General features: G+C 41.8%; 1 protein-coding gene across 1 annotated transcript; it reads right to left on the bottom strand.

The window, feature by feature from the left end:
* Positions 1-374: 374 nt before the first annotated feature.
* Positions 375-22,004, bottom strand: LOC143299150 (uncharacterized). The gene is made up of 8 exons (XM_076612279.1): positions 21,904-22,004; positions 19,603-20,185; positions 12,717-12,799; positions 11,354-11,467; positions 8,702-8,748; positions 6,647-6,742; positions 4,466-4,620; positions 375-696 (listed from the first exon to the last, which is right to left on the bottom strand). The coding sequence occupies exons 2-8, from the start codon at positions 20,088-20,090 to the stop codon at positions 597-599; spliced, it is 1,083 nt and encodes a 360-aa protein (XP_076468394.1). The 5' UTR covers positions 20,091-20,185; positions 21,904-22,004; the 3' UTR covers positions 375-596.
* Between the last annotated feature and the right edge of the window lie 402 nt (positions 22,005-22,406).

Genomic DNA, 22,406 nt, shown 5'->3' with positions numbered 1-22,406 from the left:
CACCTGTGAGAAACACAAACAGAAACTGTGGCTGGCTGGTGCTGGGACTGTAGCAGATCGAGCCAGGTAAGGCCGTGCCGGAGGGCAGGGGGGTATGGGGGAGGAGGGGAGGGGGGGGACAATCTGTATGATGCAAATACCACTGACACAGACACCGGTGGGTGAAAAAAGAAGGAGAATGCTGAAAATAATTTTGTTGAGGACAAGAAGGAAGGGAGCGGAATGTACTTTATGTGTGCTTGCATGTATGCGTGTGTGTGTGTGTGTGTGTTTGTGCATGCATGCGTGTGTGTGTGTGTGTGCATGCATGCCCGCACGTGTGTGTGCATTCGGATGCAGGTGCGCGCGCACGCACGTGTGTGTGTTTAAAAACGTAAATACCAAACAATAAAGGCAGTAAGATACATGACTTGTGCATGTGTTCATGCATGTGAATGTGCACATGTGCAAGTTTGTGCACATGCATGCTGTGTGTGCGTGCCTCAGCAAGCCCATGGTGTGTTTCAGAATGCTTTGTGCACGTGCCAGACAACAAAGAAGAGGTCGAAGAGATAGTTCTCCGATGGACAGCATCTGATCAGGCGCACAGTCACTCATCAGTATTCCGATTCCAGACTTGGAAGGTTCTTTACACCGGCGGTTTTCCTGATGGGTCCTCTCTTAGGGTCAATGATCCTCTGGTCACTAGGAATATTTCTGCAAAGTGCATGAAAGTCATGTCACAAGCGTTATCACTTCAGATGTATTGCCCAGTAACTATATCTCTTTGTTCTGTATTTCATAACCACTGTTTTTCTTTGATTATTGAGATTCAAGATTTAAATTGCTTTCACCCCTTTTGGGGTATAGAGGGTAACAAACAAAAAGACAAAACAAACATGAACGAATGAACAAATTTTATGGCTATCAAGCTGTCCAGCCTATTTAGCAATATGTCACAATGCACATGACATGGTATTATTTATTTTTTGAGACCAGTTTAAAAGCCTTGTACATTATTCGCTCGAAAATGGTAATCAACATGGTAAACCCAAAAGGCACTATCATTCAGCATATCACATATTATATTGCACATTCATTCCTTATATTGTGTGTTATATTTTCACCTTAATGTTATTTATGATAACGCTTCGTAGGAGATTCCACTTTCTCAAAGCAGGTAATTAAATGTCCGAAATTGTTTAAGCGGCGCTATGTGAGATATTTGAAATCAGGTCAGTTTGTTGTGTGATCTCTCGCTCACTACGATCGGCTTCGGATCCACTCTGTTTACGCATACCCAGATTCAAACACTCGACTGTTGGCCGCCGTTCTTTCTCTGTTTCTGGACCTTGCGATTGGAATGAACTTCCTCTTTCGCTTCGTCAAGTCTCCACACTCAGCTCTTTCAAGTCTGGCTTTAAAACCCACCTCTTCCCAAAAATAGCCTCCCTTGCCTGCCCTTCCTTGTCTTTAGTTTCTACAGTTTTAGAGTTATGCATGCGTGTGAATGACTGGTGCGAAAGCGCTTTGATTTGTCTCTGCACAAGATTCAGCGCTATATAAATACCATTACTGTCATTACTGTTACTGTCTACTATTATTTCATTTCAACAAACTTCTGTTTAAATGTTTGAATTTTTTAAAATATTTTTTTATTAGAGCTGCAACGCTTGTTACATGTATCACATTTAATTCACATGTGTGCAAAAAATGTGCATGAAGACAATGCACTGATATTTGTTGTTATTTGTCAAGGTTACAAGAAGTCTTCCAAGGAAGTTTGATTGCTTCTGTCCGATTTTTGTGTTCAGCATTAAACAATTTTGAGTCACTGTGTCACAAGCGTTGTTGACATGCACATCTCCCCATTATCCATATACAACACGGACGTAAATAGTATTTGTTATTTTCAAAATCTCAAACGCTTGATTATCTCATCAGAAAAATTAAGCCTGAAAATAAGTCATCTTTTACTTACATGCAACAGATGTCGTTTTTGCTTTCCACAATTTATCTAATTGAAAAAAAAGGCTTTTTAAACCTCCACACTATTCCCCCATCCCCCCCCTCCAGAATCATGCTTTCCTACCCAAAATAGGTTCTTCATCAGTTCAATGTTTTTCATATTTACAATTTATCTGTGCTTAAGTGCCTGAATGAGAGAACCATTTGCTTTTTGTCTGTAGTAATGCACACATCTCAAATGTCATTATACATAAACCAAACATGGATGTGTACATGGATGTGTACACACACACACACACACACACACACACACACACACACACACACACACACACACACACAAATGCATAAATACATACAGATATACTTTTGTTACTTTTTAAGACTGACAGATCTATGACATCTGAATTAAATAAACAACATTCATACAAAAACAATACCAGTATCTTTAACATAAAATGCAACAAATTAAACAGAAAAACTCTCTCTCTCTCTCTCTCTCTCTCTCTCTCTCTCTCTCTCTCTCTTTCTTGCACTTCCATCTTCTGTTATTCTGAATTCATCATCCCTCTATAATGAATCCCCAAGTGATAATCCTTTCTTTTTCCCACTGGTCTCATCTGCTCACAGATAAAACCTACCAAACAAGCAGGCAGTTTGTTTCAAAAATGAGCACACAACTGATGCAATAACTGACTGGTCAGAGTGTAGGACTTCAATCTGGAGGCCCAGGGTTCATACCTGGTATCAGTGCTGGTGGATTAAAGATATAAATCAGTTTTCCAATCTTCCAGGTCAACATATGAGCAGACGTACTAGTGCCCAAATCCCCCTTCTGTATGTACACACACATATGCATATCAAAGATCTGGTGATCCACGTCGATATTCAATGAGTTATGGAAATGTGAACATCCAACCTGCACTCTTCCAAAAACAGAATATGGCTACCTAAATGGCAGGGTAAAAACAGTCATACACTCAGGTGCCTGCTTCAAGATGCCAGTTCTAGCTCATGAATATAGAAGTAAAAATATGAACAGACAAACATGCCCCTAAGTAGTCCACAGACCTCTACCAGCACATCATAGAATAATATTCTTTGTTGTGTCACAAAAAATGTGTACAAATCCAACAGCATGAGTAGGTGCTTAATTTGTTACACTGCTCCACATGTCCAGAGTGATTCTTTCAACAAAGTCTTTAGAATGAGAAGTTAAAACAACTGGCCATTGACCTCAGCAGCGACGGGCGCAATAGCCGAGTGGTTAAAGCATTGGACTGTCAATCTGAGGGTCCTGGGTTCGAATCACGGTGACGGCACCTGGTGGGTAAAGGGTGGAGATTTTTACGATCTCCCAGGTCAACATATGTGCAGACCTGCTAGTGCCTGAACCCCCTTCGTGTGTATATGCAAGCAGAAGATCAAATACGCACGTTAAAGATCCTGTAATCCATGTCAGTGTTCGGTGGGTTATGGAAACAGGAATATACCCAGCATGCACACCCCCGAAAACAGAGTATGGCTGCCTACATGGCGGGGTAAAAACGGTCATACACGTAAAAGCCCACTCATGTGCATACAAGTGAACGCAGAAGAAGAAGACCTAAGCAGCATCTAGCCATGGTTCAGTATGAGAACAATCACCGATGCCTTTTTGTTTCCCCTTTATATCAGAATGGAGACACCAAAAACTTTTGACCTGCTTTTTCCGACAGGCTTCAACACCAGAGCTTGATCAGAACTGCAAGAAACGTGTAGCCTCAGTCAGTGAACAGGAAGTGGAGTGCATGCAGTCAAGAACATGGACTGTCACACAAACAAACACCCAAATCCACAGGTGTGGACTAAAATCATCCAACACATGGACAGGTCACAACGCCAGCCGCAGAAGCAATGCATGCCATTCCATCATCTCCCTCTGTTCTAATCACCTTCACAGCTCTTCTTCTTCTGTGTTCATGGGCTGCAAATCCCACATTCACGCGTATGTACACGAGTGGGCTTTTACGTGTATGACCGTTTTGTTTTTTACCCCGCCATGTAGGCTGCCATACTCCAGTTTCGGGGGAACCTTCACAGCTCAAAATGCCATGGCTGCTAACCGCTTGATATCAATGCCCCAGTCAGCATCCCAGGTCACAGCCACTGGAAGCAGAGCCACTGGCTGTGAATCATCTCCCTCCACCAGTAAAACATGCCACGGTAACACCACCACTGTGAAAAGTATGAGAGTGAGCATGCAACCCTGTTTCACTCCAGTGCTGATGTTCTGGGACAGTTTCATCAGGGAGGTGCTGTGTCAGTGTTGGTTGATGGTGATGGGTGCCGGCGGCTTACCAGCCATGCAAAAAGGTGATGCAGACCATCATGACAGTCACATGATTCACTAAAAATAGAATATCAACTGTTGGTATTGTTGATATCATCATTAAATGAACAGGTGGCCAGGGATAGTGTTCCATGAATTAGCAAAACAAAACGAAAAGGTGGAGGTTGACAAGATCAACACCCTTACCCGGTGGTGTCTCTGTACGTGCGGGAGGAGCTGCTCCCCTCCTGGTCAGGCACCATCAGTGTTCTATGCCGTGACTTCATCTGGCCGATGCTGGCCTTGGCTTTGTTGATCTCCAGCACGTACTGCTTCCTCTCGTCGTTGGCCTTGTGGTAAGCCTGCACAGGGCGGAGTAACAACATGCCGCTCTGATGTGTAGTTCAGGTGTGTATGACAAACACATGATGCTGTAATGCATAGTTCAGGTGTGTATGACAAACACACAAACTATGCTGTACTGCATAGTTCAGGTGTGGACAAAAAACAATAACAACAAAACAAACCCAACAACAACATGAAACTCAAATGTGTAGTTCAGGTGTGGATGAAAAAAACATGATGCTGTAATGTCCAGTTCACTTGTGGTTGAAAAAACATGCGCAGTTCAGGTGTGGATGAAAAAAAAACCATGATGCTGTATTATGCAGTTCACTTGTGGTTGAAAAAACTTGTGCAGTTCAGGTATGGATGAAAAACAAAACAAAACATGATGCTGTATTATGCAGTTCACTTGTGGTTGAAAAAACATGTGCAGTTCAGGTATGGATGAAAAAAAACAACATGATGCTGTATTATGCAGTTCACTTGTGGTTGAAAAAACATGTGCAGTTCAGGTATGGATGAAAAAAAAACATGATGCTGTATTATGCAGTTCACTTGTGGCTGAAAAAACAAATGTGTAGTTCAGGTGTGGATGGGAAAAAAAAACAACACAAGATGCCTTAATGTGCATTCAGGTGTAGATGAAAAAAAAAGGAAAAAAAGCTGTTCCAACAAAAACAAAATTTTGGCAGAACTATTCAGAGAGAGAGCGAGAAAGCGAGAGAGAGAGAGAGAGGGAGAGAGAGTGTGTGTGTGTATGTGTGTGTGTGAGAGAGAGAGAGAGTGTGTGTGTGTGTGTGTGTGAGAGAGAGAGAGAGAAAGAGAGAGAGAGAGAGAGAGAGAGAGAGAGAGAGAGAGAGTGAATAAGAATAAATAAAGCATAAGTTTTGTTCCTTTCGGTTAGACAGAGGCACCTGACTTGAAGCTCATTTCTCTGTACCTCTGTGCCTGTGTTGATGTAAGGGACACAACTACAGTCCAAGCTTACCACGTTCCATGTCTGAGTTAAGTGCCACTTTTCCCCCTGTCTTCCATCTCACTCACACAGTCAAGCTTTCAAACACAATCAATCACAGTACTGATGCATGTATATACAAAAGCTGTGTGAACAATCTAAGCACTGCTTCAAAAACACACACACACACACAAAAAAAACAACAACAAAAATCCAACATTTTACCAATGAAAAAATGAAAAGAAAACACACACACACATGCACGCACACACACACACAGCAACATCTACATACTCTCCTGTCATATTACTATTCACAACCCCTAACAGTCAACCATCTGATAGGTGCAACATCTGAGCGGTCAAAGTGTTGGCTCTTTGATCTTATTGTCTGGGGTTCCTACCCCTGTCATGACACCTGGCAGGTTAAAGGTGGCGATTTTCCCAATCTTCCAGATCAACATATGAGCAGACTTCCCTAGTGCCTGAACCCCATTGTGTGTGTGTGTGTGTGTGTGTGTGTGTGTGTGTGTGTGTGTGTGTGCATGCAGAAGATCAAACACGCCAGTTAAAGATCCACTGATCCATTTTTTTTTTTTCTCAAGGCCTGACTAAGCGCGTTGGGTTACGCTGCTGGTCAGGCATCTGCTTGACGCCTCCTTGAGCTACTGAAACTGAAACTGAAACTGATCCATGTCAGCGTGGAAACAAGAACATACTCAGTCTCCACACCCCTGAAATTGGAATGCGGCAGGGGTAAAAATGGTCATGCCTGAAAAATCCCACATGTATCAGTGACCATGGGAGACGCAATCTATGATCAGTATCAGTATCAGTAGCTCAAGGAGGTGTCACTGCGTTCAGACAAATCCGTATACGCTACACCACATCTGCCAAGCAGATGCCTGACCAGCAGCGTAACCCAACGCGCTCAGTCAGGCCTTGAGAAAAAAATACAAAATAAATAAAATAAAATAAAATAAATGAAAATAAATAAATAAAATAAAATAAAAATGAAAATAAAATAAAATGACTGCAGAAGAAGTGAACAAGTGAACCACCTGGACACGAACACAGATCATCCCTTACCTTGGACTCTTGGTCCATCCTCCACTCTAGGTCTCGCAGCTGACTGACCAACAACTTCTTCTCTCGTTCCAGTGCCTTGATCGTCTGGGGGCTGGCCTGCTGGACAACACGACCATTGCTCTTCATTATCGTTTTGTAATGTGTGTGTGTGTGTGTGTGTGTGTGTGTGTGTGTGTGTGTTGGGGCTCATGTATGTTTATATGTATTTGACTGTGCTTTCATATCTGTGAAACTGCATGTTTGGTGCATATCTGTTATGCATGTGTGGGTGCATGTGTGAATGTGTGTCTTCATGTTTTACATTTATTTGCTTATTTATCATCATTGTTGTCTTATTTATTTATTATTATTATTATTACTACTACTACTACTACCCCTTTTTTTTATATATTATAATTATTATTTATTTATTTATTCACTTATTTATGTACGCTTATCTATTATTTATTCACCGTTTTTTTTTCTCTCAAGACCTGACTAAGCGCGTTGGGTTACGCTGCTGGTCAGGCATCTGCTTGGCAGATGTGGTGTAGCGTATGCGGATTTGTCCGAACGCAGTGACGCCTCCTTGAGCTACTGAAACTGAAACTGAAAACTATTGTTTTGTCTTCTTTTTTTTAAGATCTTATTCATGTGGAGTGATGGCCTAGAGGTAACGCGTCCGCCTAGGAAGCGAGAGAATCTGAGCGCGCTGGTTCAAATCATGGCTCAACCGCCGATATTTTCTCCCCCTCCACTAGACCTAGAGTGGTGGTCTGGATGCTAGTCACTGAGATGAGACGATAAACCGAGGTCCCGTGTGCAGCATGCACTTAGCGCACGTAAAAGAACCCACAGCAACAAAAGGGTTGTTCCTGGCAAAATTCTGTAGAAAAATCCACTTCGATAGGAAAAACAAATAAAACTGCATGCAGGAAAAAATACAAAACAATGGGTGGCGCTGTAGTATAGCGACGTGCTCTCCCTAGGGAGAGCAACCCGAATTTCACACAGAGAAATCGGTTGTGATAAAAAGAAATACAAATACAAATGAAGCACAATATCAAAATTTATTTGACATAATGTTTATCTGTCTTCCACTATATGGACATTTTTTGCTTGACTTAAGAGTTGGGAGAAAGTGATGGTGTATCAGGGTTTTTAAAACAGATCAAGTGTGCTTGTGTAAGTGTGTGTTCTATTCTGTCCTTTACACAAGTGCATTTTGTATACAATGAAAGGCATACAGGCAATAAGTATATCCTTGGTGTTAACTTGTTCATTATTATTATTATCATTGTTATGAGTAATAATGATAACAATAATAATGTTATTACTATCTTCATTTATTATTCTTATCATTATCATCATGATCAATATTTCACAAACAATTATCATTTTCTTTATATCACATGACCAAAATCAGTTTGCTGATGATTATCATTATTGTTGTTATTGTTAGGAATTATTCACTCCTTCATTTATGTCCTTGGTTTCAGCTTCTGATCGAGATGGAGAAACTTTAACAGATGGTCAGAAATAGTACTAAAAATGTTGAGGACATTTTTTTTTCTCTTCAATTCCTAAGTGAATGCCTACTCCAGAAAGTGCAAACTCTTCTAAGAAGTGTGAAGATTGTAGACCAGTGCACAGTTCATTCATGATCAGGTATTTATAGGAAGCTGATTTTTCTTCCCTCCACATCAGTCTCTCTCTCTCTCTCTCACGTGTGTGCATGTGCCCCCCTTCCTCCCCCCCCCCCCCCACACACACACTCACATTTCAAAGTAATGGAGATGATCACACACACACACACACACACACACACATTTCAAAGTAATGAAGATGATCACACACACACACACACACACACACACACACACTAACATTTCAAAGTAATGGAGATGATCACACACACACACACACACACACACACACATTTCAAAGTAATGAAGATGATCACACACACACACACACACACACACACACATTTCAAAGTAATGAAGATGATCACACACACACACACACACACACACACACACACACACACAATCATGCCTACATGGAGCTACTCACTTCAGACAGATTATCACTGTTTCTGTTGTCTTTTGGTGTCTTGTGAGCTGGAAGAAACCAACAATGAATCAAAAGCAGAGAAAAAAAAAAATCATGAATGTGTATCATCAGAAACTCGGCAACCTGTGAAAACAGTGACAAAGATCATAAGACATTACTCATAATATATCATTCTGACTGTGACAACATAATTCATATGGTGATGCCAATAAAAGAGATGGTTTGAAACAAGATATAAAGAACAGTTCCTGACCGACTGTTGTATGGATACTTCATTTGTAGTTGTCTTCCGTCTCTTTAGATCCACAACTCCCCCTAGCTCTCTCTTATACATGTTAACAATCTCATTCTATAAGCAACCCCCTGAGTTAGAAAGACTCGATTTGAATTGATCAATGAAGCGGTACAGAAATCTTGTGTACATAATGGTGAGTATTAATAACAAATCTATTTTGAAGAGAAGGGGAAAGAGAGATTCAAGATTCAAGATTCAAAAACTTTATTACTCAAGGATAAAGATTTTAGGCATTGCCTAGTCTTCCAATCTGTCCCTGTGACAACAAAAACAGTAATGATAAGACACAACAATAATAACAATGGTAAATACTACTGCTACCACTACTACTGATAATTATAATACTAATCAAGAGAGAGAGAGAGAGAGAGACAGGGAGAGACAGACAGAGACTGAGTGAGAGAGGACTGATTGTGGACAGAGGATATGGGAGACAACTCAATATTTTGATAGTTTGTTGCAGTACTAATGTATGGACAAGTTGTCCACCTTATTTCACACCCTGTTCCTCCTCACATCTCTCTATCCCCCACTCCCATGCCCTCCTCCACCCCCTCTCCCTCCACCCCAATCTCCAAGTTTACCAACCCCCACCCTCCTCCATCCCCTCTCCCTCCACCCCAATCTCCAAGTTTACCTACCCCCACCTCCTCCACCCCTTCTCCATCCACCCCAATCTCCAAGTTCAGCACACACCCCACCTTCCTCCACCCCCTTTCCATACACCCCAATCTCCAAGTTTAGCACACACCCCACCTTCCTCCACCCCCTCTCCATACACCCCAATCTCCAAGTTCAGCACACACCCCACCTTCCTCCACCCCCTCTCCATACACCCCAATCTCCAAGTTCAGCACACACCCCACCTTCCTCCACCCCCTCTCCATACACCCCAATCTCCAAGTTCAGCACACACCCCACCTTCCTTCACCCCCTCTCCACACACCCCAATCTCCAAGTTCAGCACACACCCCACCTTCCTCCACCCCCTCTCCACCCACCCCAATCTCCAAGTTTAGCACCCCCCACCCTCCTCCACCCCCTCTCCATACACCCCAATCTCCAAGTTTAGCACACACCCCACCTTCCTCCACCCCCTCTCCATCCACCCCAATCTCCAAGTTTACCAACCCCCACCCTCCTCCACCCCCTCTCCACCCACCCCAATCTCCAAGTTTAGCACCCCCCCTACCTTCCTCCACCCCCTCTCCACCCACCCCAATCTCCAAGTTTAGCACACACCCCACCTTCCTCCACCCCCTCTCCACCCACCCCAATCTCCAAGTTTAGCACACCCCACCCTCCTCCACCCCCTCTCCACCCACCCCAATCTCCAAGTTTAGCGCACACCCCACCTTCCTCCATCCCCTCTCCATACACCCCAATCTCCAAGTTTACCAACCCCCACCTTCCTCCACCCCCTCTCCACCCACCCCAATCTCCAAGTTTAGCACACCCCACCCCCACCTTCCTCCACCCCCTCTCCACCCACCCCAATCTCCAAGTTTAGCACACACCCCACCTTCCTCCACCCCCTCTCCATACACCCCAATCTCCAAGTTTAGCACACACCCCACCCTCCTCCACCCCCTCTCCATACACCCCAATCTCCAAGTTTAGCACACACCCCACCTTCCTCTACCCCCTCTCCACCCACCCCAATCTCCAAGTTTACCAACTCCCACCTTCCTCCACCCCCTCTCTCTATCCACCCCAATCTCCAAGTTTAGCACACACCCCACCTTCCTCCACCCCCTCTCCATCCACCCCAATCTCCAAGTTTACCAACCCCCACCCTCCTCCATTCCACTTGTCTTTCCTAAGCCAACAATAACATATGATCAGAAGAAAGAATATAGACAAGAAGTAGCTCATTTTCCTGTGACCACTTACTCAATGTGAATGCACAGGATGTGTGTGTGTGTGTGTGTGTGTGTGTGTGTCTCCACATAAGGGGTATACCTGTCTCATGTCACGTTTACAGTGACCTCATAGCAAACTTACACTATCAGTCATGTTCCTTGTGCTGGCACTGAGATTGTCAAAGAACAAACTTGGGTGTGGTGGTGTGTGGACAGACAGGAAAACACACACACACTCTCTCTCTCTCTTTTTCACTCTCTCTATCTCTCACCCACACACATACTTTGGACACACAGAGAAACACACACAGACACAGACACACACATGTGCATTCCCGCACAAAAACACTCACACAAACACACATTTACACACAGTCTGGAAAGGAATAGCTGCACTGATGCAATCTCAACCTGAAAAATAACAACAACAAAAAACAACAACCAAACAACAAACAACCAAACAAAGCAGACCAAACAGTAAAAGGAAATCCATACCTTCCTTCACGTTCAGACGAGCATCTTCCACTTTGCTCTGCAGCAGCAGAATCTGTCGCTCCAACTGCTGGTTAGTCTCCTGCTGGCTCTCACAGCGGGTTTTCCACTCATTGCCTGCAAGTCCGGGATGTCCAGATGTTTAGGCATATATATATATGTTCCTACATTTTGGTGTGTTTGCCCTATCTGTTTCGGTAATTGGATTCATTTTTTCTTGGTGTAGCGTTAATTTCTTTCCTTTTTTTGGTGGTTTTTGTTGTTGTTGTTGTTGGTTGTTTTTTGTGCCCTGAGTTCAGGATGGAAAAAGCATGTCTTTGCTTGTTCCACTTCCCTCATTTAAAAAAAAAACAAAAAAACAACAACAACAAACAAACCAAAAACCCCAGAAGAAATTCAATGTAATATTCAATCAATCAAGTGTTTCATACCATGTACCCCTCATGCTTTACATGATGCATTAATAGTAACAGTAATAGGACTTTTTACAGTGTATAACCTTACCGGTGTAGGCTCTTTACAAAAACCAAATAGCATACAACATTTATATCATATAATAAAATAATGGTATTTGTGAAAATTGCATGTAAACTGTATTTACAAACTTCTGTAATTATACTGATATAAATGGTATTTGTGACGTGCTAAATCCTGATTGTGAAAATGTAAGAAAACAAAAATTATGCACATACTGATCAATCACACAAATAAACATGCCTGTCAAGAAGATCTCACAAGGATAAAGTAAACTTCTTTTTTTTTTTTTTTAAGCACTAGTACACATATGAATCAATCACAAGCATGCTCAAGAACACCTCACAAAGATGAATTAAAGTGGTGAGAGACAAAAAGAGGAGAAAGTTGGCAAAAATGTATTAATTGCATGGTCAAGATTGTTTTTGATGTGTTTAGCCCTTTTGATTGATGAATTCTGTCTTTCGAATAAACTTTAAGTTTTATTTCCTATTCCTAAACAGCAAAATTTAAAAGTGTTTTGTGATTTTCAATTATCTTCAAAAACAGAATTTCACTCTCTCAAAGTCTAAAGACCACTGACCCCAGTTTCTTCTCTGATTCCAAACAAATTTACCTACAATACAAACAACAAAGAACAAATTGCATTCCTATCTAAAATAAATACAGACTTTACATTCAGATAGGAAAATACAGATGTATTATACATCATATCTATTTTCCAACCACATTCCAAGTGTCTGAAAATAAATTGATATTTCACAATGTTAAGTGCAAAAGAAATCTAAGTTATTCTTCTAACCCCACCTATCAACAGATGGAAACAGAAAGAAAGGAAAAAATCCAAACAGGGAACAAGGGTTGCTTTCATACGGATCAAAAGGGGTGATACCTTCATTTTCAATCAAGTCACAGTATTTCTCCAGTTCCTCAATGGTTGCTTGCAGTTCAGCTGCAGACTGTTCAAGCATTTCCCTGTTAAAAAAATCAACAACATGTATAGCAAATTATAACACCCATTCTGAGAAGAAAAGCGTATTCTCAACTAAGAACAAATCATAAAACTGAAGATATATGTCAACATGCATACATCACTGTTTTAATTCTTCTTTCATTTATTTTTGTGATGTGTATACATACAGATCATAATCACACTCATGCAGTCCATAGTCAGTCACACACACACACACACACACACACACACACACATGCTCATATACATGCATAAGTAAACATTAAATTTCGATATTGGTGTATGTGTATGTGCATCTGCGTGCATGTGTGTGTGTGTGCGTGTGTGAGAGAGTGAGAGAGTAAGAGAGGATCGAGAGGGTGTGGGGAATGGGGGCGGGAGAGAGATACATGGGGAGCCCGAAAGTTTGACACCTACCAGTAAAGTCAACAAAATATTCACCTGTATCATCTAAAAATCAGTCTGATAGATGACGAGTTACTGCTATCATCATTCATGTTTTGGATTGTATTGGTTTGCTAATCTGGTTAATGTACCGCCGGTTTGATATAAATTGTGCTCCGTTCATATTGAGATGCGGCTGACAAAAACATGAGTCACATAAAGAAATCTAATGACACACCTTTGAGGCTAGAGTTGAAAAAAAAAAATCAGCATTGCTAAAGTGCGACATTACCTCCAACATTCTATACAGGTATCCTTAAATTTGTATTTTCTTTCTCTTCTTACCCCATTTGTTGCTCCTGCACAGGATTAGCGCCATCCTCATCTGAAACGAAGCTTCCACCCGCCATCTTGCAAGCCTTTACTGTAGCTAAGTGACATCTTCCTTTTCCCGTTTCTAATTTATTTACGTCTGTCTATCTAGATCTATCTATCTATCTATCGATCTATCAGTTGTTTATTTCCAAATTATGCTTAAATTTGACACTCAGAGTGATTTGTTGACCAATGCCCTGAGATATAGCAGTTTAAAAAGATTTCAGTCAATGACTCTTTAATGACATTAAACTCTGACCCCAACTTCAGGACACCATAGATATCTCAGTCAATTAGTGTGTCTGTGTGTGACGAAACTAAATGAAAATATTCAGTGTAGACAATGATCAGTCAGGTGTACGCTTTTTGTGATGAATAAAGAAAATATCACTGAGTATCACATCAACTAGCGTAATCTGTCGTGTAGGCTACATTTAAGAAAGAAAAAAGAAAAAAAAAATCTAGGTGAGAATGAATCTTATAATCAACTATATTATATCTCTTTCAAATATATCTTCTGTTTTATATACACAATAACGAAGATCAAGCAAACGGTAACAACAGAAACACCGTGTCAATCGAACAGCGTTCAACATGACTCAGTGCTAACACTAGAGTTTCCCAACGGGCAAATTTAGGACCAGTCTTTGTACCAATGTCTGAAAAAAAAACCTCAATAAATATCATACTTGTGCCTTAATTCTTTTTTTCCGATATGGACAGAAGAAAAATCGTTAGAAACCATATCGTTATAGGAGAGGCCACTCATGCGAAACTCCGTGCTTACCATCATGCATATGCATGACCTCAGTCTTCATATCACAGTGAAGCAAACACCCACACAGACGTGGTGATTCTTGACTAATGATTAGGTCTTCAATACTGTGATGACACAATAGGCTTCTCCACAAGGTGATCCACTACGGGATCAGAAGACCCATTCACCGTGCAGTGGATCACTGAACAACTAACTGACCCAACGGAAAATGAGGGTGCTTCTCCAGGCGAGAAATCAGAGGAAACAGAAATGTTACCACGCAGGTGACCCTGATGGCACAGTACTGGGTCATTTACTCTTTCTTTGCTTTATGAACAACCTGCCACAGTCCGTAAAGTCAACAGTATGCTTCTATATGTGGGTGCCTTTTGTAGATGTACTTGACACCGGGAAATTCCTTCCTTCCATGACCATATCACCCCACAGAAAGATCTGGACAGTCTAGAAGTACGGGTGAAAGACTGGGGAACTCGATTCAACGGCCAGATATGTCCCATCCTATCCAGCAAGATAAACCATCTCACTGACAGGCGCAATAGCCGAGTGGTTAAAGCGTTGGACTGTCAATCTGAGGGTCCCGGGTTCGAATCACGGTGACGGCGCCTGGTGGGTAAAGGGTGGAGATTTTTACGATCTCCCAGGTCAACATATGTGCAGACCTGCTAGTGCCTGAACCCCCTTCGTGTGTATATGCAAGCAGAAGATCAAATACGAACGTTAAAGATCCTGTAATCCATGTCAGCGTTCGGTGGGTTATGGAAACAAGAACATACCCAGCATGCACACCCCCGAAAACGGAGCATGGCTGCCTATATGGCGGGGTAAAAACGGTCATACACGTAAAAGCCCACTCGTGTGCATACGAGTGAACGCAGAAGAAGAAGAACCACCTCACTTCTACTGACTGAATGAGGTATAGTATTAGACTGAACACGTCCAAAAGAACCCCTACCTGGGAGTACAGCCGTTTTCAAATGACTTAAAATGGATCAGCCACGTACACAACTAACATCTGTAAAAACAGCCAACTGCACACACGACTTCCTGAGACGAAAACTGAAAAACTACTCTCCAGAGAGTCGACGAATGGCGTCATTTTATCTCTCTCGTCCGCTCAAATGTGGGGTGTGGTGCAGTGGTATGAGGGACTCCTACCTAAAAAAAAAAAAAAAAAAGGCACTGCACGAAAGGGTTCAATACCAGACCTCCTGGTTCACTGCTAAGGACTATAGGTCAAGGGACCCAGGCTGCGTGACTGGTATGCTACAAGAGCCGAGGCATTACCACCTTTGGAGGATTGGCACAAAATCATCCGCCTCACCATGCACCCTTTACAGGACTGTCGACAGTCAAATTGTCCGTCGACAGAAAAATTCATAACACCTGCCAGTAAATCCAGCAGAAGATCCAGGCCAGCGATACCTATAAAGATCATGACACAAACAACACTGAAGGAGGAAGAACGGTCAAAAACAGCAAAGGTTTTGCAATTCCATTTAGCAAAACAGACTAACTTAATAATTTTTATATAAAAAAACAAAAACAGCAGAATGGAAACAACTAGAAGAATGAGTTATCAGTGCAGGGACTACAAAGTACGTAGCATTTAAGGTGACCTTCAAAAGTTCCCTGCCAACTGCTGTTTTCCACCACTAACGTACAGTTCTTTCTTAAATTATTTTGTTACATATATTTTTTTTTAATATGCGCTACAAAAATTAACTTGAATGGCCAGACTGGCGCCTGCAATGTATCAGTCCTCACAGTGATCCTGATCCACTGACGATCGATTTAACTCGGTCTAAATATATAAATTAAACACACTGCGTCTATCGATGTGCATCTCGGGACAGAAATCCATGACATGGATCCACAGTGAAAAGGCCTACTAGTAAAAATGCAAAGGATCAAATAGCCCATCCACTTTAAAGATTCCTTAATTACTGACCCTCTTTCAGTCTTCGGTGGGTTGTGGAAACACGAACATACCCCCCACCCAAAAAAACAACAAACAACAACAACAACAACAAAACTGACAAATCAAAACAAAACACACACACACACACACAGAGTTGAAGTATGCTGCCAATGAAAATATGCCCGGGTAAAAACAGTCAATTCCAGGCCCGCTCGGTGCGGCTGAGGGAAAACACTTCGACTGATCGGAGCACTGATAGTCGGACCGCTCCTGATAAGATTTACTTGGTTCCAAACTATCAGCTACACCCTCGAGATGAACGAAACGTTGGCCAGGGTGCCAAAGTAAGAGAAATATTGTTTATGTACGATCGGTACAGCAGGGAATTCAGCCCCAAAGTTAATTCTCTCAAGTATCGGTCTGTGAAACATTCTCAAAATTGTCACAGAGTGCTACCAGTTCGTTTTGGCGACAGTTTTGGGAGCCAGGACTGCTGACAAGTTTGGGCACGCGACAATTATTAAGCGTCACAGACGACGGTCACTTTCCAATCGATCTAAAAGAGTCGGTCTCCTGAACGTGTGATCGACGCCCTTCACGGAGATAACGTCATACGCATGGTGTGGCTGAGACAAGTTGCAGAACTGGTTTCCTATCGATCGATTTACAAAGATCACAGCCTGCCGGCATTGCTTTCTGTTTGATCTGTCTTCTGGCTGGAATAACAGTTCATGAAACACACACACACACACACACACACACACAAACAAAATAACAAACAAAACAAACAAAAAACCAACGACACAATGGCAACTGTTATTCCTGCTTCAGTGGGTGGGTGGGTGGAGGTCGATGTTTGTTTTTGCTTGATTGCTTTTGTGTGTGTGTGTGTGTGTGTGTGTGTGTGTGTGTGTGTGAAAAGTACATATTTTAAAAAAAAAAGATAAAAACCAGGACTATGATCAGAAGAACTGGGGAACAGAAACAAGAAAACAAACAAACAAAAAACAAACAAAAAAACACCAAACAAACAAACAAAAACAACAACAACAACAAAAAGACACACACACACACACAAACCACACAAAGTATATCATCAATATCAACAAACAATCATAACAAATATCATACGAGACTCCACAGCAAGTCTGCAAGACTGTATAACATCTTGAAACTTACAAAAAAATATTTTTCAAGAGAACTCAGAAAAAATAGGCAAGAATGCTGTTACTATTAGAATATGACACTCGAGGTAACCTATATGTGCTTCTGGATATGGCCTTTCCAAATACGCATCTAAACATCTTTGCTAAATTTAGTGAGGAAAGCTTGGAGATAAATGTCAAAGAAACAAATGGATACACGGCTTGAACCTATGCGTGAGTATGGTAATGGAAGAGAGTAGAGAATAGTTTGGTACAACAAATTCTGAGAACAGAATAGAGTGCCTCAGTTTTGTTACATTCACCTTGAGCATGTTATCTGACATCCATGACTTGATATCAAAGGCGCAGTTTTGAAGTGTAGGTACCAGTGAACGCATTTTGGAGAGTTTACAGGGCTGATGAAGTGGATCGAGTGTCATATGCAAAAACGGTGATATTCAACTGTTTCTTGCTTGATGATAGTAAAAGTGGTGTGGTCTACATTACAAACAAAACAGGACCAAGAACTGAACCATGTGGAAAATGGAAAAGCAGAGATGTTGGAATACATGAATTTTTAATGTCTTTATTTCCGTTTCTTTCTTCTTCTTTTTTTTCTTCTTTCTTTTCCTCTTGACGTTTTGCTATTTTTGTGTTCTGTTTTCTTTCAATCCCCTTTCCTGTGGGAGGTTCCTTTATGTTATTCTTACATTTGTTCTGTCGTAACTTCTTTCTTGATATCTGTCTTTGTTTTTCTTCTTCTGTGGTTTCCTTCTTCCTTCTTGTCTATCTATCTATCTATCTATCTATCTGGGCCCTAGATTTCCGAACGGAAGAAGAAGAAAAAAAACCAAAAAACATCCGGGAAAAAAACAACCAACAACAACAAAAAAACAAACAAAAACAAACAAACAAACAACAACAACAACAAAAAACCGATGAAAAGTGTGTGAAGAAATTATGCCAAAGGATGCATGAATTCGATTAATGTCGACTTCAACGGATCAAAGGTATCTTGATCATATATGTTAAAAAGAGGCAAAGCCTTCAAGACTCACTTGTGCTGTACACTTTATCCAGTAGCTAAGGAATCATGAGGAGAGAAAAAAAGAGATTAAGAAATCGTTAAAAAGTGTTCTGTATTAAATATAATATATAAAACAAGCTTGAGAGAGAAAAAGAAAAAGAAGGGGGGGAAAAAAGAAGGAAACCCCCCCCCAAAAAAACCGATATGCTAGTGGAATCGAGCCATACATGTTCAGTTCCGAAGCAAGCAGACTAATCCCCACTGCTGCAGCACATATGAGGTCATTTGACTAAATTTAATATTTAAAGCAATGTTGTTGTTTTCTACTTCCTGTGATAAATAGACGTGATTGTATTGGACGTAATAACACCGTTTTAATCATGTTTTTGTGTGTTTTATTATATCTTGATTATATTTTGGTTTCGGCCGTAAAGGAAACGTTGCCATCGCTTCAAGCACATCGCAACACCTGGTAGATCTTTAGATCTGGTGGATCTTTAGATCCACAACGGGCTGAACGAAACGACCAATTCAATTTTTCTTTTGTGTTCATTCCAGTTAATTCAGTGTCCACTTTAGAATATGTATATGTAAAGCATGTCGATGGTGTAGTCAGTATCACTGTATGTGTTCTGTCCAGAATTTGTATTTCTTTCCTTTTAATTGTGAACAAGAAAAACGATGTCATGTCGTCTTCTTAAAACCTACCTTCCAGCAAGTCAGCAGGAAGCGATTTTTAGAATTTTCGGATTTCATAAAGAATCTCAACGAAATTAACTGTTAATGATCCGGAAATACGGCTTAATTCGGGAGACTTATAACTAGCTATTATTGGTATGACTGTGAAGATTTTTGTTCATACTATGTTTAAGCTAAGTTTGGTATTCGCAGGCAAAGTATTCCCAGAGAAAATGGCAATGTTAAAGTTTACCACACACACACACACACACACACACACAACCGAACACCAGATTATAACATAGACTCACTTTGTTCAAAAAGGACGTTTTGAGTCTTTCATAACCGAACGCAATTATGCATGGATTGTCAATAGCGTCACATTTCATTTCTTTTCAGCTGGTCACCAAGCTATATGTGTCAGAGAGTGAGAGAGAGAGAGAGAGAGAGAGAGAGAGACGGGCAGACAGACAGACAGACAGACAAGGATCCATACTCACTCCTCAGTCATAAACAACTTCTCATATTGAATGGAATCACTGTCAGGGTCCGCCATATCGTCCGCTTGGATCCAGTCATCACCGTCGTCAACATCACCCACGTCATCAGTTCCGCCATCATACCGCTCGTCACCCAACCCGTCATCACCACCACCCCCTTTGCCGTTGTGATCCCTCTTACTGCCCGTCCTCCGAGCGTCGGAATCACGTACGTCTGGGTCTCCATCCGTCACAGAACCTTCCTCCTGCTCTGGCACGACCTGGTAGCGAGGTTTCGGGTACGGGGGGTCTCTACTCATCTGGTCCATCCCGTGACGTGCTGGGTCCTGGCCGAACGGTCTGGATCGTGGTGTGGGACGTGAGGCTGGAGAGGTGTCTTTGGAGTTTCTTGTGGGCGACCCCCTGTTCACTTGTCCGCCGTTGCTGTTGGTGAAGGTGCGGTTGTCGACGTTGCGGCGGTCGACGGTGTAGCGCTTGTTGATGGACATTCTGGTGTGCCAGCGGTCGGGTCGCTCGGAGAGGATGCTTCGGCCCGTGACTTGTAGTGGACTGCTGGGGGCGTCTCCTTCCGCTTCCTCTAGATCTGGACATTGGGGGTATGGTTATTATTGTTGCTACTTGTCTCCGTTTTGCGTTTTCGTGTGTGGATGGATGCATATATATGTGTGTGTGTGTGTGTGTGTGTGTGTGTGTGTGTGTTTGTGTGTGTGTGTCACATGTCACACACACACACACACACACACACACACACACATGCAGATGGCTAATTATTGTAGAAACTTTTTTGTTGTTGTTGTTGGTCACAAACTAGTTAACACTACCGTCATACGTTTTTAGATCCGTTTTTTATATTTTTGCCGTGTACGATCATTGTCATGCAGAGGCAAAACAAGCACAACACACACACACACACACACACACACACACACACACACACTGCACACACACATGCGCGCGCGCGCACGCACAACACCGATATCACTGTAGTACGTAGACTTAGTCACAGAGACAAGCTCAGTGAATATGAATTTCTTTTGTTGAGATAATAAAGTATTCTGTATTCTGTTATTTGAAAGTGGTCCAAGTTTCACAAAAAGACAGTTGTGAAAAAGATATACAATACAATTTATGTTTTTGTAAAATCGTTTATTGGCTGCAGCACTGAGGCCCACTAACGTATATTCTAAGTAAAAAATATTGCACCACCTATCGAAAAGTAAAATGCCGTACGTGTGTATAATATTTATTGTTTCTTTGATTTGCTGAGTCCGATAAGCCTGGCAAACATCATGATACATACCCACAAAGATCAAGTAACTCTAGAGAACCCATGACAACGTGCAAATACGAGGCTATAACTAACATAATCATAGCTTTTCTGTCAGCCGATTCGAACGGATCTATTTAAACGACTGCAGCTGAGTAGCTATTTCGTTTTTACAAAAACTCAAAGTAAAAAAGCCGGCATCACATACTATTCTAAATTCAATTTAGGTTCCATGTCTAAATACCATAAAAGTATGAAAAGAAATTAAGCGGCATTCGTGCATTATGCTAAAGTCAGTGGCATTCTTAGAATTCAGAGAGAGAGAGAATGTGAGAGAGAGAGAGAGAGAGAGAGAGAGAGAGAGAGAGAGCATGGTAAGGAAGAACCACTAATGACGGAAAATAAAAATGACAAGCCAATAAAGAAAGAGAGAAAGAACAAGAAGAAAAGGAAAGCAATAACACAAAGAAAGAGAAGACACTTGCCGTCGAGAGCAAGAGGAGGTACAGCCGTGCTCATTCTACATTAGCTGTCACAGCATTTCACTCCGTGTGGGCACATCCCGTGCTGTTATCATGTCCTCACTCCGTCACCAAGTATTTCTCTCTGGTCAACCTTCCTTTCAGCACTGATCAGTAAGGAAAAGCGGCCAGTGTTGACAGTACACAGGAACAAAGCAGACAGCTTTTTGCCTCTCCACACAGAGAACTTGGATATTCTGGAACGCCTCATGAAGATTTCATTTGAACGTTCAGCCTGGCTGCACAGACTGAGTAATGAAAAGTCATTTAGCAGTCCACTCTGTCGTATCTCTTCATGGAGTCAAAAGTTTCTTGCACAAGATCAGCAGTCCCAAGTGAACAAAAACCGATGGCGTAATTATCGTGGTGGAATTTTTGTCTCCTCCCCCCCCCCCCCCCCCTTTTTTTTTTTTCTCCCCCTTTTGTTTTCATTGAAAAAACGAAACCCAGGCACGGAAAGACGAGCTGCAAAGACTCAGAAGAGCTGTCGATAGCATTGGAACCAAAACCTACCTTGCAACTTTACCGACAGCGATGGATGCTGATTGGTTTCCAAGGCTTTTGTTGTCCTTTCGTCTGCTCACCGTGGCTGTGTGGGGAAAACAAACCCGCTCACTGCATGCACTTTCGCTTGCCGGTTGAACCAGTTCATACTCCGGAGTCAGGCTTCAGTGGTCAGGACGAGTGTATGTCTGGGACTTGTGTATTATTCTGTCCGGTGAAGCAGGAGAAAGTGACCTCCCTCACTTTTGCTTTTTGGGCACGTGTTAAATTCAAATTGGATATAAGATTGTTGAGCGAAAATTTATGGTCACGTTATCGATGTATTTCTGAACAGATGAAACTGATGTTAATGTCGTTTGGCCCATGATTATGTGATTGCCAGCGCGTTTATAAAAACCTGTGTAGATGGGATTTTTTTCTCTCTCAATTAAACACTAGTAGGCATCCCAAGTCGGCCGGAGTTACTCAGTGATTTGTAGTACCCCTTCACAGTTTCTTATAGTTCCACGTCA

The sequence above is a fragment of the Babylonia areolata genome, chromosome 24 (assembly GCF_041734735.1).
Source record: "Babylonia areolata isolate BAREFJ2019XMU chromosome 24, ASM4173473v1, whole genome shotgun sequence".
In the NCBI taxonomy this organism is placed as follows: Eukaryota; Metazoa; Mollusca; class Gastropoda; order Neogastropoda; family Buccinidae; genus Babylonia; species Babylonia areolata.
Note: the sequence above shows the minus strand (reverse complement) of the source record. Positions and strands in the feature narration are given on the sequence as shown.

Bases quoted from the DNA above. Each gene is read 5' to 3' on its own strand.
- LOC143299150 (XM_076612279.1), bottom strand. From the start codon at position 20,090: ATGTCCATCAACAAGCGCTACACCGTCGACCGCCGCAACGTCGACAAC. The intron at 6,743-8,701 runs GTGAGTAGCTCC...GTTGTCCAGCAG, and splicing joins ACAGTGATAATCTGTCTGAA to GCCAGCCCCCAGACGATCAA. The intron at 697-4,465 runs GTAAGGGTGTTG...TGCACTTTGCAG, and splicing joins ACGTACAGAGACACCACCGG to AAATATTCCTAGTGACCAGA.